We start from the raw sequence: 13,455 nt of genomic DNA, 5'->3' as shown, positions 1-13,455 counted from the left end.
GGACCAAAATGCCTGGGTCCCTCCCAATCCTGTATCCTTTCCTGATAAACCACAATGCACTGGGTGAAGCATACATGGCCAGGTACAGATCCCCCGACATTCACTCCACAGGATGCCTGATTTCACTTGACAGGTAAACGCACTCTTGTCGGCACCAAAACAATTTAACTCTCTTTCAGAAGCAGAGAGAAGTCTGCTTTTTGTCTGAGGCATCTTCCGTATTACCAGCACCAATGCCTAATGTCTAGACTCTACGTGCTAGTCACTAAGTCCCACAGCTTCTCTACTTTATGTAGTTACTGGCATAATATTACAACCAGTCAAACAATATTCATCTGCAGAATGAAACTGTGATTTTTTTTCTTCCTGGAGCCAGATCCATGAGGTGTTTTCACTGATAAAATCCATACGAGATCTCTGCCTCATGCAAGAGATTTCCCACAGTAGTTTTAAATGTTAGGAATAAATATCAATACAATGTTGACGGGTTCATTGTCTGAAACAGGGCAACGGCATATCCCAAGGATGAGCGAAGTCTGCTTTCCTTGGCAAGAGTAAAGCTCTGTGCTTTCCCAGTGACACTTCAAAGTTTGATGAAGACAAGTTTCTCAAGGGCGGGGCCTCCCGCCTTCTGTGGCCCTCGTCTCTTTCACAAAGACGTGGATAGTGCCGAGTCCGCACTAGGTACTCTCCACATATGTGCTGGATGGAAGGGTTTGAGAGTATAATAATAATTACCTCCTGAAGAGTCAAAACTTTTTGAAAAAGGAAAATAAACTCTGCTTATAAAGATACAAGACTAAAATACATTTCTTGTTTCTTTGGGAATTATCAGAAGCATTTCGGTTTCTCCCTAAATACGGAAGAGAAAAAAAAAAAATCTCCCCCCAAAACGCCAACATATACGGAGCTGGAGCCACTTTGCCAAATACAAATATATAGAGGATTGTCCCCTTCCTCCCTGAGTCCACGACACCAACTTAATAGTCTCCAAGGAAATATGAATATGTTCTTTCTCCCACCAGAAAACTAACTAAATTACCCTTTCTGGTAGACAGTATCACATCTGCGGGTATTGGGATCTTCAGGGTCTGCCCCCTCCAGTCTCTGAGACCGTGGAGAAGATACTCTTGATTAAGTCTCCAAAATCATCATCAGGACCACTGTTGGACTATATTTTTCCATTTAGCCACGGCACTATTTGAATAAAATATGCTCCATTTCAGATACAATGCACTTTTCAGATATATACACCTACTTAACTGCCCTACACTCCTGATTTTTCCGATAGGCCTTCACAATATGCTTTGCACGTTTGGTGACATATTTCGACTAGAAAATAAAAGGCTAAATTGTCCCCAGATTTGCTTGCAGAAGCTTTGGTAACCAAATACAAAAAACTATGACATACAAAAGATATTAACGTAAAGGTAAAAGTCACAGAGAAAGGATTTCTCAAAAAAAGTAAGCCAGTCGTCCCTCAGTATCCACAGGATTCGTCCCGGGAGTCCCACGGATACCAAAATCTATGGACGCTCAAATATCTTACAGAAAATGGCACAGTACAATCAGCCCTTCAGGGATGCGGAACCCGCGGATACAAGCCAACTGAATACAGTAACGGAAGATGCCCTGAAACTAACTGATCTGGGTCACTCTGGCTTACTGCAGGGTTCTCAATCTGCAGTGTTCATGAGAACCATCTGGGGAGCTTGTGAAATGTAGATTCCTGGGCTCCTCCTCTCATATGGGTAAGGAAAGCTATTGTGGAGCTCAGGAATCTGCATTTTTAACAAGCATCTCAGGTGATCCTGATTCAGGGCCAGAACCCAGCCAAGCTCCTACAAAGCTAACGGTAAATGGAGGTAACGCAATGTATTGGAATAAATCAGCAAAGACAGAGCCTGAGCCTCAAGTCCAGCACTGCCTCTAACCAGCCCTGTGACCATAGCTTTACCTTCCTTAGGTCCCCATTTACTCGTCTGTAATACAAGGTATCATCTGTGAGACTGATACCTAAGATGCCTTCCTGCTGTGAAACGGTGACATGTTTAAAAAAAGAAAAGAGGTAGTTTTATAAATGCGGACACTATTTATTTCCCTAGGAAACAGTGTTTGACATATTCCTAAGTAATGTTTATACAAGGATCTCTACATCAGAGATAATAGTCTGTAGACCTTAAACATGCCAGACATCTAGTTCAACGCCAAATGTTAGACACTGAATGAAACCACACACTTACACACACACAAACACACCTCTACCTTGTGGCTATGGGGCAGGAGTTGTGTCCACTAGGTGTTCAGTTGCAAAGCTTACCTGAATCTGAATTACAAGAGCAGTTAATTTGGATATTTTTACCAGACATTAAACACCACAATCTTGACATTATTAACCACATTCCAGGAGAACCCAAGCACCACTTAAGTAGCACCTTTTTAGGAAGTAATTACCAGAGGCTGCTCTTATCTCAGACTTTGCTTTAGGGGAAGTAGGCCTGACTCTACAAAGACAGACGTTGCAGCCCGGGAGAGTCTCAACACTTACAAATCTGTATAGTTTGCTGGAGCGGAGATGAAACATTTATCCCTCCCGTGCGACCACTTTGGTTTCCAGGGAAATGACTATTCATGGCTGAGGCAGGCAGAGGAGTGGTACATCCACAGATGCACACACACCACACACCAAAGTTAACTGAAAAATTTCAAAGTGCCTTTTTATGCCTTTAACTCAAAGATGAACACATTTCAAGGTGACCCAATCCTCCAGTGACAGGCAGCGTTTTAAAAGGGCCAGCGCTCTCCACTTAAACAATTTCTAGTGACACGTCTAAAGCGCATCCTCCAGGGCTCTCTCCGCTGTCTCGTTGACTAGTCTTTCTTTCCCGGCAGAGGTAACCATTTCAAATGAGCGCCTGAACTTCGTGTTCCCTCCTAACAATTAAAATCCACAGAGCTCAGATGCTTTAAAAAAATTTTTGTTTGTTTTTTTTTTCATTAGCAGGCACCATGGAAAACTTTTATTTATTTGATTATACAACAAACCCAAATGATTATAGTTCTTTCTGTTTACCAAAACAGTATCAGAATAAGAAAACACAGTCTCATCACTCACGCTTATAAGCAAATGGTAAAAGACTTCTAAGGTAAAAATCAAAGTTTGAGTTCAGAAAAGGATGCCCAATTTAAAACCTAAAAGCGTACACGATCGTTATATTGACTCTGTGGATGAATTTCATACATAGAATACAAGGGTTTTTTTTCTTCTTTCTTCACTAAAATATTACTGTTAGCCATTACAGAATGAGAAGATTACACTAGAAATCTGAAACTTGGGTTCCTATAGTTAATGAAACATGCCAGGCTGTTTTGGGTAAGTTCCTTTGCAGAAACTACTCCCTGTCAAAAACATCCTTTCCAAAAACCTCCCCTGGACTACCTGTAAATTCCTCCATCATTTTCCAATCTGATTACTTCTATATGGTCACCTGTATCCTCCTGTGATGATGTACATGACAGTGTCCCTTCGTTGATTGTAACCTTCAGGAAAGCAGGGACCAGGCTATGGTCACTCTGGTATCCCAGCCATTACCACGAGCAACAAGTAACCAGTGCCAGGAACAGCAGGAACTCTACTTTGTTTTTTTTTTTAAATGTGTACAAATTTATAATACATAAGAATAAATTTTTTAAATGCATTCTGGTCCCCTCCCCTCCTAAACAACTGTCCTAACCCCCCACCACGGGAGGGTGGGAGTCATCTGAGCCAGGTCAGGAGGGGGACTAACTATGGCCCAGAGTGGGCTATGGGAGCCCAACAAGTTAGGGGGGCACTTAAGCACGGGGGGTAGGCCAGAGTCCAATCGCAACACAGAGGGTGTCTGCACGAAGGGAAGGGGTAGCCAGACATGGGAGTCGAGACAAGCAGGAAAAGGAGGCTATCTACGTGGATGGGCAGCCTGGCCCAGAGAGCCATAGACCTGCTGGGGGGTATCAATGTGGGCGGCAGCCTGATGCAAGCAGTTGGAGCCCAGGCTGGATGAAGGTACCCAGCTCAGAGTGTCAGAACCTGAGTAAGTCCAGAAGAATGTCTACTGGCCGTGGAATATGTACAGCCCAGCACGTGAAGGGTTTCAAATATGCAAAGAGAGAAAAATGGAACAAATCCGTGGTATTGTACTGGAATTGGAGGAATCAGTCTGACTCCTGGTTTTCACTATATAGAGAGATATAGACAGATGATGAGTAGACAGTTACAGAAGTAAACGTGTGGGGGTGTGTGTGTACACATTCTCTAGCTCTACCAAGTAAGGGGATTCGGAGCAGAGACATTCCAGTCACCATGTGCATACCCACCGCCCAGATCATGGCATCTAAATACCATTATCCACTGAAAGAAACATTCCTTGGAGAAAGAGCTGACTCTAGTGCTGGGGCAGGGGAAGTATAAGGTAAGCCTGGGACACCTTGTGAAGCCAAAAAAGAATGAAGTACTTCAAAAATAATGGTACACGTCAGAAAGAGAGAGAAGCTAGGATGAAGGGGCTCCCCTTAGCAAAAGCGAAACAATTTGAATATTAAATAATAATAGTAACAATTACAACCCATTTGGAAAAAATAGGAAACCTCAAATATATACTAATATAAACAAACATAAATAAATTGAAAATCTGCAGAGGAACAGGGTACTTAAATAGTTTCAAAGTACCACCACACAAAATACACATGAATTACTAAGGTTAAAAAGTAACTTTACAGCAGTGAAGCCTAGGAGACAGCACCTTAATCGAATAATCAAAATGAACACCATCAATAATGAGACAAGTCAATATCATGGGCTACCTAACAGGATGCAATGAGAAGAACACAGCATCATTTCTGTGAAATTCCTGCCAGAGGTGCATAATCTGAATCTAACCACGAAAAAAACATTACAAACAGAAACGGAGGAACATCCTATAAAATAACTGGCCCGTATGCTGCAAAAGTCAATGAAACACTGAGCAATCATTTCAGCCTGAAGGCTAAAAAGACAGACAGTTAAAGGCAACATATGATTGTGAAACGGATCTTTTTGAAATAAAAAACATTGTTTGGACAACTGGCCAAACGTGAATGAAGTTGGTGGATTGGATGGTAATAATGTATCCACGTTAAAGGTCTCACTTTGAGGACTGCAGGGTTGTTGCAGCCTTTGAGGAAACTGTCCTTACCCATAGGAAATACTCAAGTATCCAGGGGTGGTGGTGCATCGTGTCAGTCAACTGTGTTCCTCAGGTGGTTCAAAGGAAAAAGTTCTTTCTACTGCAGTTACAACTTCCCTAAAAGTTTGACATTGCTTTAAAGTTAAAAAAAAAAAAAAAAAAGTACAGCAAAAAACTTTTGTTATTCTGGTTTATAATCAATACAGGTTTCCCCTACTAGCTGAAAGTAGAGGGCTCCTAGGAAACCTTTGGTCAGCCGAACTGGCACAAAGTGAAAAGTATCACCCACTTTCCGAAAGTTCTCATTATGCCATTTCGCTTTTATGGAAGACCTATATTAGTAGGTCTAGTAACTTTTCGTCAAAGCAAAAATTCTTTTGAATTTCTTTCCGTTAGTGAAAACAGGTACTAATGCAGGCATTTCATAAGTGAAGTGGCGTAAGGTCACCAAGAGCAGTGGGATACCTGTACTCAGTGGAAGATAATAAATTCATCATGTGTAAGATCAGAATTACATAAAAATAATTATTTTCATATTATCTTTCTTCCCTAGTACCTAGAATATTACATATACACACAGAGGCAGCTATGGCGTAAAGCAAAGAATAAAGACCTTGTACTCAGATGTTCTGGATTTGAATCATTACCTATGAAGTGAAAATAACAACTCACCCCAAAGGATTACTGGGAGAATTAAAAGAGGTAATGTTTGCAAAAGTATCACAGTAAACCTAAAGAAATATACATATACTAAGTATTAAAGAGAAAAAACATTGGATTCAGATATAAAATCCACACTAATTTAAAATATGGCACAAATCAATTTTACAGTTAAGAGGAAATCTCCAGTTAACTCCACTTGGGAAATCCCCTGCAGAAATCTAATAATTTTCAATTCTATTCTTACCTAATCTTCAATGCCCTTCTGTCTCTCAAAAAATAAACAACAAAAGGGATTCTGGAAAGGTAATTCACGTTGTTTCTCACCTGAAATCTATAGACTCCTTAAACTGCCTTGTTTATAACTAAAGAGATTCCAGTTCTCAGGAAACTATAAAAAGAGGTCCCAAAATTAGAAATCCAAAAAAAAAAACAAACCAAAAAAAGACAAAAAAGTTACCTGATATCAACAAAAGATAATTATCAAAATTTTTCTCCATCTTCCTTTCTTTCTTTCTCTCTCTCTCTTTCTTTTTCTTTCTACACCTAAAGATCACATCAAGAGACAGGATTGCTTTTTAAACCCAGGAAGCCAAAGTAAGCCCAAAGACTAGAGTGTGAGAGCTGGGGTTTTCAAAAATACAGAGAGACAAGAAAAAGAAAACAAACCAACTGACAAAAAAAAAAAACCTGACCGCTTGGAGCTCACTCCCAGGTCCCCACCCCATGATGCTCTGAGGCACATCAGCACACCTACCTGAAGAAATCCCAGACGAAGGCTGGCTTTAAGATGCCACCCCAGAAAATTTCTTATTCAGTTACATCTAAGCTTACTCTCATAATCCACCAAAGTTTGGATATTTCCATTCTCCCTCAGGATAAACTTCACCTTCCCCCAAACAAATTGCAATGGTTAAGATGCGGGTTATGCAACAAGACCTACTGTATAGCACAGGGAACTCTGCTCAATATTACGTAACAACCTAAATGGGAAAAGAATTTGAAAAAGAATAGATACATGTGTGTGTGTATATATATATATATATATATATAAAAAACTGAGTCACTTTGCTGTACACCTGAAACTAACACAACGTTGTTAACCAACTATACTCCAATATAAAATAAAAAGTTAAAAAAAAAAGAGATAGGTTACGGTAATAAAACAAAAATCTTTCACACAGACACAGGCAAATCAAAGCTAAGAAAGTCACAGTAAAATTATTCACTAGCTATCGACTTGCCTTCTCTTACATCACAGATCGAGTGCCCCAGGCAGCACCAATAGACCAATTGCAGTGGTGAAGCACGTAGTGTTAGCACCAAACCATCTAGGTGTGAATTCTGGCTCTGCCACGTTAGCTCTGCCTAACTGGCTTTTGGCAAGTTACTCCAAACTCTCTATACCTCAGTTTGCACATCTGTAGAACAGAGATCATAATAAAATCTTCACAGGGCTGTTGTGAAGACTAAATGAGATAATGCAAAAAGCACTCAGTATAGTACCTGGCACAAAACTAAAGCTCTATGGTAACCACCATCATTATACCCAGCACCTAGGCATAGTGTCTAGTGTTAAATAAAGAATTATTGTGCAAGCAAACCATGCTTTGCCTAACTTTAAAGTTTAAGATTCCAGTCAAAAAAAATTTTTTTTAACTTTTCTAAGATAACTTTGCAGTGGAAAAATCACCACCACCAAAATCAGAAGCATTCTACACCAAAGTTATGCCTTAGCACAAGTGGCAGAAATGAGCTACTTACATTTTGATTCTCATCTAAGTTCTTAAAGGGAAAATAAAAGTTACAAGGCCAAGACGGCCAGAACTCTGTTACGGCAACTTATTTAAGGTACAGTTTAGGCACAACTATCTAATTTCTTAAATAGACAAACATAAATGCAAAGTAACTGCATATCACATTTGCACTTATTTTAATTGTAGTTTTGGCTTGATGCCCAGCTAGGGATCGGACCTAGCTCTGTGAAGACAGGGACTACCCTTGTCCATCTTGTATCCCCAGAGCCCAGGGTAATACTACCCAGTTGACAATCGGTACTCAATAACTACTTTTTGGATGAATAACAGTGCTTTGTAAAATACAAAATCCCGTCTTCCTTCTTGGTTTGGCAACTAATCCAGAACTGATCTCGTTTATCTGTATTTTAAGCAAATAAACTGCCCCTTCTGTTTGTTCTGACTTGGATTACAAAAAATGCCCCTACAGAGCAAAACATTCCTCAGTAATCATGGTCCCTGATCATTCCAATTGTGGATATATGCCTAAAACAATCTCTTTTTACTGCAACACAGGAAATTCGTAGAATTGTCCCCATCCCGTCCCAGTTAAAAATCAGTTTTCAATTAGTTTTTTTCTGTTTTTCAGTTATCTTTGTAAATTTCCTTTCTGAACACAAGAGCTTACAGATATACAGACAGATACAGAGCAGAGACTCTTAGAAGTCACCTAATACAAACACCCCCATTTTCCAGATGCCTCCAAAGAAAATCACATTTGAAAGGAAGCCACACTGCCAACATCCTTCGTAAGCCTCTTGAGATCTCTTTAAAGACAGAAGTAACAAAATTGAATTGTAACGTTATTCAGAAAAGAGGGAGAAGGTAGAGACTGCACGGCACCTGTCCACACACAAGGGCCCAGGTGGACACCCCAGTGCTCCCAAGCAAGGAGTAGTTCTAAATTCACTCCTGCATTCAGCAGGCATGTTTGTGGGCCTTCCGTGTGCCAGACACTATCCTAACTGCCTGGGATACATCAATGAAGAAAAGAAAGATCACTGCCCCTGCTGCACCTACATTTTAGGCAAAACTTAACAGGCATCTAGCAGAATAAGGAAAAGAACATCATCGGTCCATTTTAATAGAATGCAAAGGGCCAGAAGCACTCCATAGAGCCCTAAAGATCTTTAAGCCAGTGGTTCTCAAATCTGAGTGCATTTCAGAACCACTTTAAAACCACCAGAATGCCAGGGCCCACCCCCAGAGTTTCTGACTCATTAAGAGATCAATGTGGCCTGAGAATTTGCATTTCTAATGAGCTGTCACCTAACGTTAATGCTGTAGGTCCCAGAACCACACTCTGAGAACCGCTGATCTACTGTTCAAAGAAAGCAAGTAGCCTGGCCAAAGCCACAGGCTGGAGCTAGACCAGATTTAGGGTTCTTTTTCCTTCTGATTCCAAACTGGTCAAGCCTTCTCCATAGGAGGACACAGCTGTCACCTACCCACTTAATGGCAAACACTGCCCAAAGAAAAAGAGGTTTTTAGCTTTATGTATAAGTTGGAGAAAATCAGAAATTAATGTTTTAAGTAGAAAATATCTTAAACAGATAGGATTGATCACTAAACACTGACATAAAAATGAACATTAGAGGGTCTGTTCTTTCTTTCTCATGTCCAATGGGTCCATAAAAGAATGTTTTCCTTGAAGTTTTTATCATGAGGGTCAGATTCAGTCTCAAATGAACCTATTTATTAAAAAAAAAAAAGTCTATTAACAAGAAGTATATACATGCACTACAATATAAATTAGTGACTGTATCAGTAATAATTTTAGTTTTTTTGTTCCAACTGTATTTTCTAAAATTTTTACAATAAACATGAATTCCTTCGTAATAAGGGAATAAAAGTTTATTTCTTTAAAAAAGTTAGTGTTTATTTTAAAAGACTTTCAATTAGAAAACTCTATAAAAGGCATCAACTAATAAACTGCATAAATTAATACTGAATGATTTTTTGTCCTAGTACATAAATACTTCAAATAATTTATTTTAGGCCAAATCTCTGTCTGGATTAATGATTAATACCAGTGAAGGAAAAACACCCTAGAAATATATCTGATGTTATTTAAACAAAGAGAATAAAACAAAACTATGATCATTTAAATAGCTGCATAAAAATCACATTTACTATTATTCTACATAGCAATTGATTTTTGTCTATACTGTTACTTTTCAACAAATGAATGGATGTGATTTAATTCTTGCAAATAAAGTAAAAAAAGTTCTATGTCAACTATACCTCAATAAGAAAAAGAAAGAGAAAAAGGTTTGTGTTTCTTGAAAGAAAAATAAACTGCTAAGTTTTGGGGAAATAACAGTGCATCAAATGGCGAACAAAGTCACGCAGCCATACCCTGAAGATACCAAGATGACTAAGACGCACAGCCCATCCCTATCCCCCATCCACCATCTTTCTGGATCTTCCAATCTAGGGAACTCCTTTATTACTAAAGTCCACATTCCAAAGATAGAACTAGAGTTTAAAATATAACCTGCTAAAGGGCAGTGAGTAAAGGCAAATCAATTCGTTGAGGAAATCACCTGCCTTTATAAAGACAAGCTCTTACCATTCGACAAAAGTTCTGTACTATCTCATGAAGCCTAGACTCTAGTTAGAACAGTCACTTTTAAAGAAAAAAGTGTACCCGTATGACTTACATACAATTTATAGCTAATATTCTCAAAACTGGCCCCTAAAAACAGAATTCACCTTTTAACACTATTACTGTACATACTTACTTGGTACATTGTGAGTACCTAGTAAACTATTACATACTTACTATATATATATAATACTATTATATACTCACTAGGTACTCACAATGTGCCAAACAATTAACATCCTCTCATTTAATCTCCAAACCAATTTATGAGGTAAGTGCTATTATAATCATTTTACAGATTAAGAAATTTAAGCACAGAGTGATTAAGTTATTTGGCCAAAGTCACAGAGCTAAACTGAAGATCCAGGATACCGATATGCAAGCTATAATACTTAAACTGAGATCCTTAACCTTTGGCTCCATCATGGTTTTGCTATGTTTGAATTGCGAATTTTTCACATTTTGGGAAATCAAAACTAAGTTTTCTTGCCAGAAATATTTTAGAACATCAATGAAATGAAATAAATGAGGAAATAATCCAAGCACTTTTAGAAGTCGCTGTACTTCTAAAAATCATACAATTTACATTAAGTTACATAGTCCAGAGACAACTTTTCCAACAGCACGATCACTCTGGGGATACGGCTGTGTTAACAACTACCTATGGAAACCCGGCATTAAATCGCACAAGATAATTCTATTAGGAGCGTGGAAGGGAGGTTTTCATCTGGTTTGTCTGGGGGTCTTTGGGGTTTTTTTGTTGTTGCTGTTCTTCGCAACCAGGTGAGCTAATGAGTTGGAAGATAAAAGTCTAATCCATTCCTGTTCCTTCCGCTTATAAATATAAGGCTTGTGAGTCAAAGTTTGCGGGGTCCACGTGCGCCGGGGCTGTGTCTCCCAGGTGCGGCCCCCAAGCCTACGCCTCCCGCCCCGGGGAGCACGCGCCCAGGGACCCCTGGCCAGGGTACCGGGCGGCGCGAGGCTCGAAGAGACAGGGGACCGGGAGCAACGGAGAGGGGAGAGAGCGACCGCGGGCCCTTACCGAGCTCCGTGCCTCGCTGGTGCGCCGACATGGTAAGGCCGCCACTGCACCGCCCGCCCCCGCGCGCCCGCCAGCCCGCCTGCCTTAGCTCTGCCCTTCCTGCTTCCGCGCGCGCGCGCGCGTGCGCCGCACGCCCCGCCCTCTCCGCTCTGGGGGCGGAGCCCCCGGCCGGGCCGCGGAGGCGGGATCCCGGGTCCTTTTCTCTGCCAGGAAAAGCCGTTGCGCGCATTCCTCGGTCTTCTCCACCAGGTGCGGAGCTCGCGTACTAACTCCCGTAAACCATGCTGCCAGAACTAGTGGTGAAACCCTTAAGTTGCTGACTGTACTGAATAAAAGCATTTGGAGACTTTTCGCAGGAGGATTACAGAACAAGAAGGGAGAGGATCCTTCTAATTACTGCCTGAGACCAGAGCTCGAGGACCCCACACCTGAAATGGGAGCGGTGATCCCTTAGCCTGGTAAGGGCGGCCAACCAGCAAACTGGGGCCCGGTGCCATGTGACTTCTACGCTTGGCTTCCTGAAGAGAAGCAACTCTGTGGCCTGAAAAACCAGGGGGCCTAGGAGTGGGAAGAACTGGGGTCTCAGCTTTGCTCTGGCAGCGATTAAGTGTGACACTGGGCCATCAACTGCCCTTCTAAGCTTCATTTTCCTTATCTGTAAGAAAGCACCTTGACAACATCTTTTCTTTTTAATTATTTATTTTTGGCTGTGTTGGGTCTTCGTTGCTGCGTGCAGGCTTTCTCTAGTTGCGGCAAATGGGGGCTACTCTTCGTTGCGGTGCATGGGCTTCTCATTGCGGCGGCTTCTCTTGTTGCAGAGCATGGCCACTAGGTGAGCAGGCTTCAGTAGTTGTGGCTCGCAGGCTCAGTAGTTATGGCGCATGGGCTTAGTTGCTCCGCGACATGTGGGATCTTCCCTGACCAGGGCTCGAACCTGTGTCCCCTGCGTTGGCAGGCGGATTGTTAACCACTGCGCCACCAGGGAAGTCCCTTGACAACATCTTGGAGCTCTAAAATTCTCATTCTGTGATACTAAGAATTTTTTCAGGCTTTTTTTGTGAGTAGCAGGTTAAAGTTATCTGGAGTCACTCAACACAGGCTACTAATCAACTCTGTACTCACGGTCAGAGACAGCTCCACTCTGCTGAAAGAAGGAACTCTCTTAGTTATGGCTTGTTTACCATGAGCCGTTACTATGCTAGGTACTTTCAGAGAGATGATAGCATTCAAATCCCAGAACAATCCTGCCAAGTATATACTGTATCTCCATTGCTCTACCTACAGACACCAAAGTTATGAACAGAGGCATCCTGATGTAATGGAGCAGACTCCAAACGGGTCCAACTCAATACACCAACAATTCCACCTAATGACTAGCTGGTTCCAGGAATGTTACTGCCTGTAAAATGGGGATGTTCAAAATAGATTTGACTTGCAAAGGTGCTGTACATGTGTAAAGCATCTAGTACAACACACTTCATGGCACATAGTAGGTGCTCAACAAATGGAAGCTACGATTGTTACTGTCAGCTTCACACAGCAATTATAGGCTACATAGGAAAGGTAATCCCAGTCTTTTCCCCCCACACGTAGCTGCCTCTCAGCCTTGTCAGCACAAAGCCATTGCCAAACACTTTGAAAGTGTCTACATCCCATTCATTTATATAATAGCATTTTACCTATTTCTGTCTTCACCCTGAAAGCCCCGAGCTGGCCTAGCATTCACAGCTAGACCACCGTGTTCCCCAGTAGAACGTGAAACAGTTTCACAGAACACCAACATCAGCCAAGGCCATTGTGCCCCTGATAAAAAACAAGACCCCTTGTAATCACGTCTGAACACAAAAAATGAACGTTGTCCAAACCACAAAAATGACCAAACAGCCCCCTAATCCTGGCTGTTATAAGTGACTGTCACTTCTTTACTTGTCAGTTTTAGCCTCACCCCATTCTTCTTGTATTTTAGATAAGAATTAAAATGCCCTGTCGGAATTATCACCCTTTCCTGCCAACATCAGTGCAGAGCAATGGCCCACTTCCTTGAACTTTCCCCAAATCACCAAACACAAGCCCAAATCCTATGTCATTTCTGACACCCTCTAACTGAGACATCTCACAGTTCCCCTGGTGAGTATTCTCCCTTAC

General features: G+C 41.2%; 1 protein-coding gene across 2 annotated transcripts in view; it reads right to left on the bottom strand.

The window, feature by feature from the left end:
* The window catches only part of DERA (deoxyribose-phosphate aldolase), a 363,055-nt gene extending 351,527 nt beyond the window's left edge, over positions 1 to 11,528 (bottom strand). For both annotated transcript variants that reach the window (XR_007470387.1, XM_012537210.3), the window contains exon 1: positions 11,311 to 11,528. Coding sequence is in view for 1 of the 2 variants with exons in the window: in XM_012537210.3 (XP_012392664.1) it covers positions 11,311 to 11,341 (31 nt within the window). In the remaining variant the exon portion in view is untranslated. The remainder of the gene's footprint in view (positions 1 to 11,310) is intronic.
* Positions 11,529 to 13,455: the final 1,927 nt, after the last annotated feature.

The sequence above is a fragment of the Orcinus orca genome, chromosome 11 (assembly GCF_937001465.1).
Source record: "Orcinus orca chromosome 11, mOrcOrc1.1, whole genome shotgun sequence".
In the NCBI taxonomy this organism is placed as follows: domain Eukaryota; kingdom Metazoa; phylum Chordata; class Mammalia; order Artiodactyla; family Delphinidae; genus Orcinus; species Orcinus orca.
This window is presented reverse-complemented; position numbering and strand designations above follow the sequence as displayed.